General features: G+C 39.2%; 1 protein-coding gene across 6 annotated transcripts in view; it reads left to right on the forward strand.

Annotated features, from left to right (window-relative positions):
• jakmip1 (janus kinase and microtubule interacting protein 1) overlaps positions 1 to 16014 on the forward strand; it is a 22861-nt gene continuing 6847 nt past the window's right edge. Inside the window, exons 1-13 of one of the 6 annotated variants that reach the window (XM_041989806.1) lie at positions 1 to 468; positions 8468 to 8527; positions 8604 to 8777; positions 9246 to 9578; positions 10054 to 10215; positions 11786 to 11998; positions 12403 to 12516; positions 12748 to 12894; positions 13120 to 13290; positions 13624 to 13683; positions 14871 to 14999; positions 15169 to 15297; positions 15450 to 15533. In XM_041989806.1, the coding sequence (XP_041845740.1) occupies positions 8513 to 8527; positions 8604 to 8777; positions 9246 to 9578; positions 10054 to 10215; positions 11786 to 11998; positions 12403 to 12516; positions 12748 to 12894; positions 13120 to 13290; positions 13624 to 13683; positions 14871 to 14999; positions 15169 to 15297; positions 15450 to 15533 (1731 nt within the window). In that variant the 5' untranslated portion in view covers positions 1 to 468; positions 8468 to 8512. The remainder of the gene's footprint in view (positions 469 to 8467; positions 8528 to 8603; positions 8778 to 9245; positions 9579 to 10053; positions 10216 to 11785; positions 11999 to 12402; positions 12517 to 12747; positions 12895 to 13119; positions 13291 to 13623; positions 13684 to 14870; positions 15000 to 15168; positions 15298 to 15449; positions 15534 to 16014) is intronic. The other 5 variants (XM_041989801.1, XM_041989802.1, XM_041989803.1 and 2 more) reach the window with 5 other exon arrangements.

Genomic DNA, 16014 nt, shown 5'->3' on the forward strand with positions numbered 1-16014 from the left:
TGTCGCACTTCTATCACGCTACAGGCGACGCCCTCCCCCCACGTTAACGCCGATATGGTCACAATTTTCTTTTAATTTTTTTATTTTACTCCTGTGGGTAAAATGTATAGAAACGAATGACGTAGCGTGAACACTCAAGCGTGTGTGTGTAGGCGTGGAGGAAAATAACGTGCAGCGCGCGAGGGGAGGAGAGGGCTGGAGCTGGTTGTGTGCAGTTACAGGATAGTGTTGTCAGTGGCGGAAATACGGTTTCAGTCTTGGTGTTAACTGTCAGGAAACGCATGCAGTTGTTAAGGAATGAAGTTGTAGATGTTGGTTTGCAGTGAGCGGAGCTTCGCATCTGGAAAGTGCACGGAGTGAGTGGCTCGAGTGCTCCATACCGAAGCCCAGCCTCCGCTCCTGGATGTAACAGCGACGTTAAAACATCATCAAGCCACTTGTGACCACCGGTGCGGACCTCCATTTCAGGTAAGTTTGCTCGATTTGTGAAACTAGAAAACTTATTTGTAGAATAAAGGGGGGCTGACAGCTGCTGTGACACATATCCGGTATCTGTTTTTTTTATATTTAATTATTTTTTATTTTTATTTGAGCTGGCTTTGAAGTAAGGAACACCCACCGGGTTTTATCATCTCAGGCTTTCAGAGTGGAGTTTTTTTTTTTGTTTTGTTTTACTGCAACTGCGAGGAATGGACCCAACAGAAGGGTTTGAATAATGTGGCTAGTGAGCCGTGTGACATCTTTGGCCGACCATGCCAGCTAGCTAAGTGGAAGCATGAGGCTTAATGATAATGTTCCCCAACGCGACTGATGAACTATTTTTTTATGTCTGCTTTCTTATCTAATCAGAGAGGCTTCTTCGCTTGTCCTATACGCTGCAAGGGAGACAACTGGTAAAATATCTACCGTTCGATGTAAATGTGCATGGCCGTGACTTATACTGAAACATCAACCATGAGAGTGAGGGCGAGGACACCAGTCCTCTGTGGCTGGAGGATGCTGCAGCAGCAGCAGCCCCTCTCATATCGCCACGGGGTGTGGTTGGCAAGCCGGACAAACAGACTGTCAGCAGTGTAAACGTGCACCCTCTAGCAGCACCCTACCCTTTAATCTCCTATTTGACAACCCATTAGAGGGTTGGTCACATCACATTAAGCCAACCTCTCCCAGCATATTCCTTTACTAGCCTCATCTCGTTCATCTCGTGGCCTGTCTACCCACTATTTACTGTCAGAAACACTGCCATAACAGTTCTGCTGTTGTATCTGGCAGCTCTGGAGGCTTTTAAATGTGCCCCAGTGGACAGGTAACATGTGTTGCACACTGACTTCTGTCTGATCAAAGGCTGTGACGCACACTGTGGCAATTTACTATATGCTTTTAATTGAGACAAAGTCAAATAGGGCTGAAAAATGGCTATAATCATTGTAACATAATAGTGTGGCTATTCATTACTATTTAACATTTTATATAAAGCTGACATCAGCTTGACAACCTTCAATGTTAGCATTCAGGATTGCTGAAACTCACTTGGACTCACAATATCCCCTCTTTTCATCTCACCAGCCTTTCTGCACCCTACTCTCACGAACAGAATTTGTACAACTTATTCTTCATTCATAATCCTAACTCTCCCTCCATATCCCTGCCTTCCTCAGTGTAATGCTCAGACTGACAAGCTGCTACTAGAATAATCCATTGGGCTATTACCCCTGTGTATACAGCTCTCTTTTTAGCTTCACTGCTGCACCTTCTTCATAACCTTGCATCAAAATTTACAAGTGTATTATTGCTGCAGTGCTATGTTTTTCTGAAGGGATAGTGATTATTGCTAACATATACTCCGATGCATTCATGCATGCAAAAGCTTAAACACATACTACAGATCAACTTGTTCAGACTCAAAACACACAATGCCTCCAGCAGTGAATGGAACAAATGATCACAATGACACATTTCAAGATGTTCAGAACCAGGCCAATAAAACTGGCGATACTATGCAAGTGGAAGAAAGACTTTGTGTTTATCTGTTTGAGTTGACTAGTCATCAGGGTCGGTTACTTGTGGTCAAACTTCAGGCTGAAATGTAAAGGTATGTCTCTGTGTGTGAGACTGTCCATAGCCACACTGTTGAAGAAGTGAAGAGTCTTTATTTGAGCTCATGTTTGCATCTGTATTTATTGCATCTTTTACGTCACTCTGATGTTTAGTTAATGCTTGACACTGTGAGTGTGTGAGATCCAATTCTAAAGAGTGTAATAAGTTTGTGACTATTGCACACACATCTGTCTGCTGAACATGTTGAACTATTATTCCTGTCATAAATGAAAAATTAGCCTTTAGAATACATGATTACATTTATATTATTGTATATTATTTTCACAAAAAAGTTCCTTAGTAAATATAATAACGGTGGATATTTTTAATTTAATTTTTATTATATCATGCTTTTCAAGAAGTTTAATTTTTTATCATCAGTATTTTGAATTAGTAGAATTTTTAATGCCAGCACTTAATGTAAAAAAAAAAAAGAAAAAGAAAATGCAGGTTGTTTTTACAGATGGCACTGTTAGATTATATTTATCAATTATTGTGAGGTATGCTAAATTTGGTTTTTAGAAACAGGGATGAGTGGAGGGAAACTTAACTTGACGAAAACACATCTGGAACTAAAATCACGAGGCAGTTATAACAGAAGACATAGGAATATTATTAGTAAAATCCATTTGAGACTCATTCTTGTCTTATAGTTTATTACAAGAAATGTTTCTTTGAATTTTGTTTTGTGGTTCAAAGAAAATAAAAAAAGAAATAGATGAAGAAAAATGACCAGAATTTCCTCACTATATTGAGATTTATAAAACAGTTAATCCATTCACGAAGACAGATATTACACTTGTTAGGTTCTTTAGGATGAGATTACAGATACTGTGCCACAAAGTCACAGAAAGACAGAAAAATTACCAGACAGATTTTTTTATCCAGCTTAACTCTCTAGTTTTAAGAATATCTGCTTTCTGTCTGGACAGTTAAAGACCAAAAATAGTTTCTAATAAAAAAAAATCAACATTTTAACATATGAAATTCAGTTCTTTAAACCCCCCAAAATCCACTGCTTTTCAAACACAGAGGGAGGACAGGTTTCAACAGGCAGTTATAAAACTGCCTCTATGTTTGTCACTCCTTATTCAGCCTGATTTACATCAAAGTTACAACATCAGGTTATGTTACAAGTTTAAGCTTTGATTATCGCCATGCATCAACTTATCTAATGTGCATTGATGCCACTGAATTCATTTTATGTTGCTGATTTTTTCATGGTCGCAGTCAGAGTATATTTCTCCAGCAGTGTTGCATCATTCAGTATTTCATCATCACTTCGTTCTTGCAGTCACAGTCAAGTTATTTTGCTCCTTTCACCACTTTTCACTAATACTTGAAGGTGGATTTTTGTTGTTGCAAAATTTGATTTAACTGTTTTTGTTAGTCATGGAGATGTTTATTTATTTAGGGATATGAGCTATTCTTGGGTGATTGGAGTTTGATTGGGTTATCAGTTATGTCTGGTGAAAGGTTTACTGGTACTCTAAAGCTTTCCAGCAGAATTAAACTTTGACTAATGGTCTATACTTGAGCTTGACAATGTAATTTAAGGTCTATGACCTGCGCTGGTTTTTGTTTGCTTCTGTGAATAAAAGGTGCTTGTTAACTTTACAGTACCCCTATAAAATGTTCCAGTCTCCCATATAACATTCCTGGTTTTCAGTGAACTATTACCTTTGAGATTTTGTGCCTGGTTTCCATCTTGGGAACATGTGGTGCCATGAGAATTGTTGGGACTGTGGGTGCTGTTTGGTTTTTTGCCTCTGCACACCTTTTGATCATAGTACAGCGAAACGTAACATTTTATTTTTTTTAACCCCATGTGTACTGCTGTTAGTTAGCATTGATAGAAAAATGACCAGAAATATGAAATATATAAGAGCACCACAATTTACACCTTCCAAAGTAAACCTGCAGTGATTTAGGTGGCAGAAAGTGAAGCGGTTAAAATGATTGTGCAAATGATTGACATACATCAGAGCATTGAGGAAAGGCTTGGCAGGTAAATCATCTTTTGGCCTTCATGACCTTAAGAAGAAAAAAAACCCATGAAACTCTCTTATCGTGCCTCTCATGCGCTTCAGTCTGGGTATACCAGGGTTCCCTTAATGACGCAGACAGGCATAAACATGCTGAAAACGTACACAATACATTCAAATGTACTTGGAAAATCCATTATATGTCTGTATGCGAACCCTGACCTGACGTATAAAGGCATGTTTGTTTTCTATGGGAATAACCGATGAACACTTCTGTGAAAATCAGTGCCAGCTGTGTCTTTCCCTAGTTGTTCAGTTTAAGGCTCAGAGAACGAGTGCTTGTCTCACTGCTCTGTGTGTGAATGATTTCTCTCTCTGCCTCTGTCTTTCTGTCTCTGTGAATGAGAGTGAGATCAGTAACATTACCATGCCAGCAAGTGGGGGTGGAGAGATGAGAAGAGCTGAGGAAATGTAAGTGGAGAGAAGGGGAGATGGTTGAGACCGGTTGAGGTCTGCAGTTTATTTTCCTCACTTTGCTCCAACCTTTTTTCTCTTGCCTACTTGTTTCAAATACTTTCTCTCATTCTGTTTCTCTCGTATCTTCACCGTTTCCCACGCTGTATGCGCTGTGAAAAAATGTATTTGAAGCTTCCTTAGTCATCAGCATCAATTCATATCTCTCAGACAACCTTAGCTTAGCAAGCATGGGTGTTTTCAGATGTACAGCCTCCATACCGTCTATTAAAAATGTGTGCTTTATCTTCACTGAGATTTTTTTTCTTTCCCATCATCCTTTGCTATGAGAAGATGAGAGTTTTTGAGAGCATGGTTGCCTTGGTAACAATTTCTGCCATCTGTGTATGTTATACAAATGTTTGGCAATGTGTAGACGGAGGAGACTGTGGTTGTAATGCTTCAGCTCCCTAATCGGTGCATTATTTATTTAATAGTCAGCAGAAAGACTGGAAGGTTACTGGGTTACAGTTCTATCCAAGAAGAGATTAGAGGAGTCCATTTTCAGTTCAATGAATGGGTTTCATTGTAGTAACACATCTACAACAAAATGTGCAATAGAAACATCTGCTCTAAGCTGGACAAAAGGAGTGGATAACTAGTCAATCATTTAAATGCCTCTGTATTTATATTGGTTTGTGTGATTTAGTAACCCAAATATAGATTACGGATTTTTTTTCTTTTCTTCCCACCAAGAATACCAAACAAAATCTTGTATGATTTACCAAACTGAACTGATGTCATAGTTCCTATAACCAGTGACATAATGCAAATGTAATCTCTAATGTCTATGTAACCTCTCTAGTAATCTCAGTATGATTAGAAAGGGAGAAGTGGGGAAAATCTTGTGGTTGTATTGTGCTAATAGATGAAGTTGAAGGATCAAATGACAAAAATGCAGACTGCTTCTGCATGAAGTCAGCTAGTCAGTTGACTCCTGATAGTTCTACTTGAAAGAGTAATACATTTGATGGGAGCCTGAGGCAATGCACTGACTGAAAAACTGAATTTTCAATATTTTTTTCTGCAAAATACAATACATTGTAAATTTTTAAAAAGTTAAAGAAAAATGTTTTGTTTTGTTTTGTTTAACAAGTCTTAGTGATCCCAGAATGACCGGTTAATGTATTCAGTGAGTACTAATGGAAAGAATAGAAAACAAAACTAAACAAGCAAGGAAAAACTGAGAAACGTCTTTCTCTGAAGATTTTTTAATGCAAGCTAGTACTTGAATTTTAACACAGTGCAGTTTCTGTGAGCACACATGAAAGCAGTGTAATAGACTGGTTAATCCAGTATCAGTCCAGGCTTAATGCATTTATGTTAGAACTCATGTTGGTGATTAAAATTATCAAGCAGATTAATCGTGTTGTCCTGTATTGTGGTAACAAATGCGAGACACCTTTTGGCAAAATTCCTAGATTTAGTTAATATTATCCCTTCAGTAGCTGAAATTTTCCCAGCTCAGACATACTTAAATTAGATATATCATGAAAAATAAAAACTGATTTCCTTATAAATCTGACAACAAAAAAATGCATATGTTTGTGATGCAATAAATAGAAATGTCCACATTGCAATGTCAGTACCTGTCAGACCGTTAATTGTGCAGAACTTGTGCACAAAAATAAAAAGAAAATATTACAAGGGTATATCCAAAAGGGGGTAAAAAATAATAAAAATCTGGCCCAGCTGGGGCTCCATCATAGCAGATTGTCAGCAGCCATGTTTAACAAAAGATCATAGGACTTTAAGAATGTGGTTGTTCATGCTTTTTTGAAGAAATCTGGTCTATAGTCATCTAATTTAGCCAACTTTAGACCTATCTCCAAGTTACCTTTTCTGAGTAAAACACTGGAAAAGATTGTTTACACTCAACTAAAGGACTTCCTGGATGAATATAAAATTCCAGAAGTATTTCAGTCTGGTTTTAAAGCTTTTCACAGCACAGAATCAGCTCTTTTGAATACTTTTAATGACATTTACTTAGCAACTGACTGTGGAAACTATGTGCTGCTTGTACTTTTAGATCTTACTGCTGCTTTTGACACAGAAAACCATGATTTTTGATTTCTTGGCTGGAGCAATGGGTGGGAATTACAGGCGCAGTTCTCCACTGGATGAAGTCTTACCTCTCTGACAGGAGCTTTTGTGTGAGGATTGGTGTCTGTACCTCCTCCAGTGCAGACTTGCCATGGTGGATGCCACAAGTCCATATTCTTGGGGCTCCTCTTTTTCACTGTACCTTTTGCCACAGGGAACTATTTTACGCAATAGACCAGTGTTTCTCAATCCTGGTCCTCAGGGACCACTGCCCTGCATGGTTTAGTTCTTTCCAACTCCAGTACACCTGATTCAGATTAACCAAACTGCTTGTCAAGTTCTTTGCAAGCCTGCTAACGAGTCATTCATTTGAGTCAGGTGTGTTAAAGATGGACACCTCTAAAACATGCACTGAAGGGGTCCCCGAGGACCAGGATTGAGAAACACTGCAATAGATGGATCTTGGTGATCAAGTGTTTTCTGTTGTGGCCCCAAAGCTCTGGAATAAGCTTCCTTTACACCTAAGGTGAGCTCCCTCAGTTGATATTTTTAATTTTTCTTTGAAAACACACTTTTATTCTTTGGCTTTTAACCCAGTGTAAGTTTGAAATGGTTTTTACTGTCTTCAGATTGTATTGTTTCCTCTTTATTTTTTAATGTTTATATTAACTATTTCTGTCCAGGGTTTTACTTGTTGTCCAACAATTTGGTCAACTGTGTTTTGTATTTTTAAAGTGCTATATGAATAAATATGGTATGTATTGTATGTTTACATGGATATAAGTATTCAGATTAAAAGCCTGATTACAATCAAAATGCCTAATTTAAACATGCCAATCATAAGATTCTGATCCAGTCACACTCATTTGGATCAAAATTTCATTTTGATTGAGATGGGTGGGTTATGCCGATTGTTGTTCCGATCATTGTGCATGAAAGCACACATTCCAAATGTCAGGTAGAAATTATCCTTGCTGCGCCATATTTAGCCATATGACTTATATTGCATTGTTTACTCAGTAAAGTTTTCTTAAAAAAAAAAAAAAAAAAAAAATGTTGCGTCTAGTGGAAGACAGGGCAAGACCAAAACAGAACTGATCAGTATGTGATATATTGTTTGAGTTTTTAAATAAATTTAAAATTATTGGGAGGGGATGAACTGAAATTAGTAAGACTGCAATAATTGTGTCCATACACTGGTGTTTGTTTCCACCTGAAATCCCTGTTTCTTCTTCTACTACTGTTTCTAGAAAGTCAGATAGCGGTACAGTTCTGCACATGCCAAAATTATTTATTGCAGTCAAAGGCGTGATGCATGCATGACATGATCGGGATAACGGTACTGGTCTGATCCGAATTGTTACCCGACTGAAGAAATAGCTTCACTATAGAATTGAGGTTAATTTCTAACTAAGCCATATAGGAAAGAAAATACTAAATCACATTATATGATTGCTTGACAGAGAAATGTAAAAACTTGTGAAATTGAAGATTTTATTTTTCTATTTTTTTCATTAAAAAGAGATATTCTACTGAGAAACGATGAAAAATACAGATACATTTTCATGCACTATGGACCCTCTAAATACAGCCCACGGGGTGTGAAACAGAATGATGATAGATGGCTTATGTGAATATAAAGAGAAAAGGGTGACAGAGCAGAGTGTAAATTTTTATTCCTAAAATAGTCGGTTTTCCCAGGCTGTGGTGTGTCATGTGACTTGCCCCCCCTGGGTGATATACAGAGTAGATTTGTATAACCCAGTTTTTAAACACTGACTCACCCTTTTTCTGTCTTCTGTCTCTGCTTCTCTTTCTCTCTCAAACAGAAGATCCCAGCAACCTTTAGCCATGATGTAGATGGTGATGTAGCCATGATGATGTTGCAGGTACTTACAGGGAGGAGGAGTAGCGATTGACTTTCTCCTCTGTTTTGCCACATCGTGCCCTCCATGTCCGTTCTAGCAGGACGGCTACAGTGCTATGTCATCAACCACACCTCCATCGGCCCAACCCCCTAAGAAGGGAAGGAAGCCAGAGAAAACAGAGGTGATGGCTGATTCGGCGCAGGCCACCAATGAGGAACTTCGGAGCAGACTCATGGACATTCAGATTGAGCTGCAGCAGGAGCGTGGCAAGGTGAGGGGGGGAGCGTAAGAAGTGGAGGACTTGTGTACAAAACTAATCACCTTATATGAAGAGACGCAGTCATCTATACAGAATGCACAACTAAAACAATTATATAATTATGTGTAAGTTATTTACAAATAATACATTCAATACACTTTTAAAGTGTTCAGATCTATCATAGAAGCTGGTAAAACTGTGGCTGTTCACATTATTAGCTTACTAATATGCAAATACAGTATGCAAGTTTGGCAAGCTGGATTGTAATTTACATAACTTATTATTATTTCTAACTTACAAAGCATTTTAAAACTCAATGATGCACATATTTTTGTTATTGCAAACCACATGGACAGTCAGCATTTTTTTTTTTTTAATACCAAAGCTGTTCATGCACTGCTACACTGCTAGTGTTGATGCATACAGTGTATTGATGCTCACTTGACACCAATGTTCTTTACTTTCATGATCTTGGTACAGGTCTGTAAACTCCGTGAGCGTCTCCAGGAGCAGCGGCAGGCTCGCGAGCTTGAACAACACAAACATGCCGTAGCCATTACTGACCTGCGTGCTAAGCTCCATGAAGAAAAGCTGCGTGAGATCACAGCTGCCCGTGAGACCCTGGCACGGCAACATGAAGCTGAGTTGGCCCGTGCCATCAAGATCCGGGATACAGAGGTGCAGAGGCTTCAGGGTCTTGTAAATGCACTAAGAGATGGAGCAGCTGACAAGCTTAAAAATGCTCTTCTTGGTGAGGCTCGGGAGGAGGCTAGGAGAGCTTTTGATGGGGAGAGACTAAAGTTACAGCAGGAGGTAAGTTTAATTTATGGGTATGGGTGATGACAGGGATTCTTATGTATTTATTACTCAAACTCTCATTTTATGACATTTGTCATAGATATATAAATTAACATGAACTGATGGTTCAGAACCAGATTTTTTTTTTTTAGGAGAACTCTGGGTCATTATTATAAAGACACCTTCAAAAAAAAAAAACAGAAAAAAAAAAGCATTGTGTGTGTGTTGCTAGATTCATGCTGAACGGTACACCTTTGTAAATTTACTGCTGAAAAACAGGAAGCAGGGTGGAAAGGTCTGTTGCCAGGCTATTGTTTCACTCAGCTACCCCAGACAAACAGGGCATCTACCATTAATGTTGTTTAATGGGATGATGTGTGCTTGCAAAACACGATTTTCTGTTATACATATTTTTTTATTTTTAATTTTTTATTTAATTAGTTATTTTGTTGTCTTAATATAATTGTGTGTGTATGTGGGTTCATTTCAGATTCAGGAGCAGAAAATGGGCAGAAAGCAGGCTGAGGAAGCACTGGCAAATGCTCTTCAAGCTGATAAAGCCAAAGCAGCTGATCTTCGCACGGCCTACCAACAGCACCAGGATGAGGTGCATCGCATTAAACGAGACTGTGAGAAAGACATCCGCCGACTGGTAAGACTTTGTGAAGTCAGGATGGCATACACTTTTGACTATATGTGTGTCTTTCTATATATTTACATAGCTTTTGCTAAACGGAGATAGTTGGAAAACTGCTGACACTATGTTTACTTGTGACTCCATGACACAGTATGTCTTAGAAGTTCCATTTAATGTACTGGCTATACATCTTTTATCCTTGGAGGGTTGTGAGGGCTGGAACTTATCCCATCTTACGGGTTACCAGTCTGTCACAGAGCGAATAAAACAAAACAAAACAAAACAAAACAAAAAACAGACAACAGACATGCAAACATGTATACACACATGCCCTGTCTAGAATCACCATCAAACTCAGAGACATGGCTTTGGACTGCAGGAGGAACTTGGAGCACCTGACAGAAACCCACACAGGGGGAAATTGCAAACTAAACCCACAGAAGCCCCAACAGCACAACACAATCTTTTCTAAAAGGTATTTAACTTAATATGCCAGTTAAAATTTTTCATTCATGAACATGCAAAAATCTGTTTCTGAATAGCTTCACATATTTTTAACTTAACAATCAAGAAGTTGAATATTTACTATCAAATATGAAAAGCTTAAAAAACCACCTCAGAAGGATGCCCCTGAGCAAACTGTGGCAGATGGCAACAGATGTGAAGGTGTTCACATTACTAAGATGCTTAATGAGAATGCCATTCATAACATGTCCTGCAATGTTCATCATAGTAAGATAAAACTACTTTTGGTATTTAAAAAGGAAAGATACTTTTAAATGAAATTATAAATCTTAGTGTTCCACGATCCATATAATGATTCATGTTGAGGCTTAGTTTGTCAAACCCAGCAGGACAATTTATTGTCCATGTCTGTCCTGGCTACATTTGAATATCATTAAGAGTCCTCGTATGCCAACATCTGTTTTCCAGTTTCTGAAGTTCAGCTGCAGCACAGATCCTATCTCACTGAGGTTTTATGGAGGTTAGAGGCTAATTGCTGCACTGTATGTTGTGAGCTGATCTTTACCATGTGGTGCTTATCAGCAAAAATACAAGTCTGTATGTCTTCTTGAGTTACTCATTAACCTCATTACAAACAGCAGTGCAACAATAACAGGCATTATTGTTAAGGAATGCTTGAGCGAGGAAACTAAAATAATGACGCTTAGTAACAGATAAAGAGCAGGAGATGCAGGAAATGCCGGTGTTAAAGAACAAAATACGGACGGAAGTAGAAGTGGCAACAATGCCAGAGGGAGTTTCATGAATTCAGAGTAGGAACAAAGCTTCTTAAATTACACAGCTGAAGCTCGATGTTTTAAATCTAAATGTTATTTTCTTGGCCATCAAAGGAAACAGCTTGTGAAATTGAAGATGTAAACCATTTCAAAACGGAAGTTTTTAAATGGACATTGTACCTATTCGTACAGTATATTGGTGAGCAAACTGGTTTTAGAAATCTGCACTCTGCTTTATCACTTAGAGTAATTGTTGTGGAGTATCAGTGTGGTTTGGAGTTCATCAAACCTTGATTCACTCACTCAGCACACCCTGTGCATGTTCCTGTCCACCCCTCCTGTAGATGGATGAGTTGAAGGCCAAGGACCGGGTGGTATGTGCCCTGGAGAGGGAGCTGGGGGTGCAGGCTGGCTATGCCCAGAAACTTCAGCTTCAGAAGGAAGCCTTGGATGAGCAGCTGGGTCAGGTGCGAGAAGCTGAGAGATACAACCACGGCAGCCCCAAGAGGGAAGCAGTGCCTGGACTGGGAGAAAACCAAGACCTGCTCAACAACCAGGTACACACAGACGTATACATACACCAATATCTGTATATGTGTGTAAATAGATCTGTACATCCTGAAGCACATGGGCTCTGAAACACACACATTTCAGGTACCAAATCAAATTGTAGATGTAAATGTGTGAAGATGGATTATTTTGTTATCGATTCAACCCAACCACACAGAGCTAATGTTGAAGGGTTACCTCAGTCTATCAAGTGTACTTTCTTTACCTAATGAGCATCCTTCGAGTTTAGAACATGAGTTCTGTATATCTTGCACATCCACATCCACTCTTTGAAACATCAACTTATCTTCCATCCTATCACCTCCTCTTTCCCATCCATCTTTACCTGCCTGCATGTTCTCCTTTTCAGTTTATGTCTTCCTCCTCCTCTCCTCTCCCCCCTGCTCAACAGGATGTAGAGGAGCGTGACATGAGAAGGTTTCAGCTGAAGATCGCAGAACTCCACTCGGTCATAAGGAAACTGGAGGACAGAAATGCACTGCTGGCAGATGAGAGGAATGAACTAGTAAGGAGCACACACATATATATTCATGCACATTGGTCATAGCTTACAGTACACACACTGTTGCACTAAATAGCACAAATCTGTAAATAAACATAGAGACACATGTTTTTAAAATGCATAATAAAAATTAAACCATGATCTTACATCTTCTGCACTATTTGGCAATTCTGTTACCAGAGGTCAAGACTTAAGATTACATCCTTCCCCTCCCTGTTTCCTTCCTCTGTTCAGTTGAAGCGGGTGCGAGAAGCAGAAAGCCAGATGAAGCCCATGTTTGAGAAAAATAAGCGACTGTCCAAGAAAAATGATGACCTTTTGCAAACATTACAGCGCATGGAGGAAAAACTCAAGAACCTAAGCCGTGAGAATGCAGAGATGGTGAGATACCAGTCCCCCCTCCACTGTTGTGTCTCATTCATTCATTTTGGTAATTAATTATAAACCAAAGTTCAGCTTAAAGTAGGTCATAATAAACATTTCAGTTTTGTTCAGTAGTGGTTTTGTTGTAGCATTTTGGGGCTTTAATCAAAATGGGAAACAGGACCTCTGCTGGCTGTTTGAAGAAAAGCATGAAACATAATTTGGTGTGTTTCCCTCCCTCAGAAGGAAAAGGCTTCTTCCTCTCGGCCGCCTTCACAGCCGCAATCCACTCAGTCCCAGTTAAAGCGGCCAAGTTCTCTGACTGACCTTAGCCATGCCCATGAGGAACAGGAAGTGGAATTTCTCAAGCTGCAGGTTGCTGAGCAACGCGGCCTCATTGATGAGCTCACGCAGGTCAGAGTTTTATTCAAAACACCAAAGTTATACGTGAAGAAATTAGTCAGCTTTTCTTGTAACACTGTCTGTAAAATGAAATTTAAATAGGTTTTGACAGTATATCACTACAAATGTAGATAACTTTTTTTATATCTATTACAATAGTGACAATATGTTCATAGTCAAAGACTAAATGACAGAATAGACTTAAACATGACTGCATGAGGTCTTATATTTTGATCATAAAGGTTTTTCTCTCAGTTGATTTGTGTGAACCTTGAAGACACTGAGACATGAGACATGTCAAAACCTCAGACAGGTCAAAATTTGAGATAATGTGTTTGTCTTCAGGAACGTGATCGATTGGTGATCAGCAAGAAAAACCGAAGGAAACCTGCTAAGCTGCCAAAAGTAAGTGCGGACGAGTTATTTAACACATCTGTCGATCCAGCGGTGTGTAACCAAGCACCTTCCCTGTCTGTGGTTGATGGGTCCTTAAGTATTGTCTTCAGCTGATTGTGTGGGCTTGTTTTTAATTGGACTCAGGGGGTAATGGTGACAGTAGGAGGATACGCTCAACTCCTGCCTGAACAATTTCCTCAGCTAGTTGAAAAAGATTTTTTTCCACTATTTATATTTTCTGTGTTTTCAGTGTTACTGTTGGACAGTTAATACCAACTGCAGCTGGTGTGAGACATGTTGTTGCTTCATTTTTTTTTATTTGTTTGTCTGTCTTGTGTGTAAATAATAAAGAGTGCAAATCTAACTGGATGAGGTGACAATGTTTGGAAAAAAATAATTGCAGTGACGTGTGTGTGTGTTAATTTGAGTGGGCATGTTTGGGCTAAAGTATCGGGGGACATTTTAGAGTTTGTGATGTTGCTAAGAGGAGGAGTTTGTAGGTGCATAACATATATTGTCTGTCAGCTCACCGCCCAGATCACTGAAACAGAGTTTGGTACAACAGCTTGACTTTTGGACCTGCATCTGGAAACTTGTCTGTCTTCTTGGAAATATAAAGCAGGAGCATAAAGAGGGAGACAAAACCCAGCAGCTGGCCTTCTGCTTTTTCATCAGAGTAATCTTTTTGTAACCAGAAGCTTTATTGTCTGCTTTTCCATTTGGTGTGGGAGTGCAAGAGAAAGCAAACTTACCTTTTGTGCATTACTGAAGGCCTGCAGCGCACTCTGTAGAATAGCTGCCACAGTCCAAGAAATTAAAGATAGATTTTGAAGACTTTTTATTTAGCTTAACGTTGGTGTTTTTTCTTTTCAAACATGACAGAGTACATCCTCCTTATTCTTTATTTCTCCGCCTTCATTTGTCTGTGTGCCCTAGTCTGCCTTTATTTCTCTGGTTGCCAGGAGATGACTTATAAACATGACGGTAAGGACTCTGTGGAAATGTTAACAGCAAGAAAGAAGTAGGGAGAAAAATATGCAGTGACTTTATCTGATTTGTAAATAGGATAAATGACAGAATCGTGTTTCTGGTTTTGACAAAATGTTTTACCATTACTGTATGGTTTGGCCTTATGTATGTAACATTGTAATGTTTTATATATCGTATGACTTTTTTACCACTACCGGTCTTTACAGAGGCATGTTGTGGAGACATATTTTGGATTTGATGAGGAGTCCATAGACTCTGAAACTTCATCGTTGACCTCCTATAACACTGACCTCACTGACCGCACACCTGCCACCCCTGAGGAAGATTTGGAAGAGGTAGGAAAAACTATATTCCAGTGTTATAACGGCAGAAACATACGGAATAATTTCGAAATGACTGGACAATAAACAAGCTATAAAGTTGAAAGTCGTCTGCAGATGTGGTGATGGTATAATGAAAATGAGTAAAGGTGAAGTGTGTTATTGTTATCCTCTTTGAAAACAGAGCATTTCCCGTGAGGAGTCAGAGCTTCGTTTCCGTCAACTCACTAGAGAATATCAGGCCCTTCAGCGGGCCTACGCCCTCCTGCAGGAGCAGACTGGGGGCTCTTTGGATGCTGAGAGGGAGGCCAGGGTTTGTATCCGTTTTCCCAAAACCACTGCTTACTTTGATGCACGGTATAAATATCATTCTGATGCCATCAAAATATTTAGTTCTTAAGATGTTGAAGTAAATTTGTTTTGTCTGGGATTTTGTTTTATTTTTGTTTTTTTTCTTTCCTGCAGACTCGTGAGCAGCTGCAGATGGAACTGAGCAGCTGCCAGGCCAAGATTGTTGACCTGGAGAAAGCTCTGGCTGAGAGGGGGCAGGTAATAAAGACAGGGGATGGGGACAGGAGCTCACTGGTCCTGCTCTTATTGGCCCTCCTGCATGTCTGTCTGGCTGCTCTGCTCCTGGGATGGCGTTATGCTGACCAGGTCTACCGCAGAATCCTGTGATGTCACTTCCTGCATGTGTGACCTCACTGCTCTGTTGATGCATGCTCTGTTACAGCGTCTGTCTTTACTGTTGGTGGTGGTTTTCCATATCAAGCGTCTCTGTGTTGCTGCCAACAGAGAGAAGGTTTGAACCATGTTTGAAATAGATGAGTGTAGAAAATCTATATTTCAAAGTATCTTTTTGAATATGATAAATTACACTTTTAATTTTGTTTTATGCAAAAGTCACAATGAAGGAAAAGAAGATCAAACGTTATTTTGATCATGCTAAGAATGGTACAATAGATTAAGCCCCTTTATTTATTCATATTTAAATATTACAAACCGGGAAAAAAATCCCAACGACATAGAA

This window comes from Melanotaenia boesemani, chromosome 7 (assembly GCF_017639745.1).
Source record: "Melanotaenia boesemani isolate fMelBoe1 chromosome 7, fMelBoe1.pri, whole genome shotgun sequence".
Lineage (NCBI taxonomy): Eukaryota > Metazoa > Chordata > Actinopteri > Atheriniformes > Melanotaeniidae > Melanotaenia > Melanotaenia boesemani.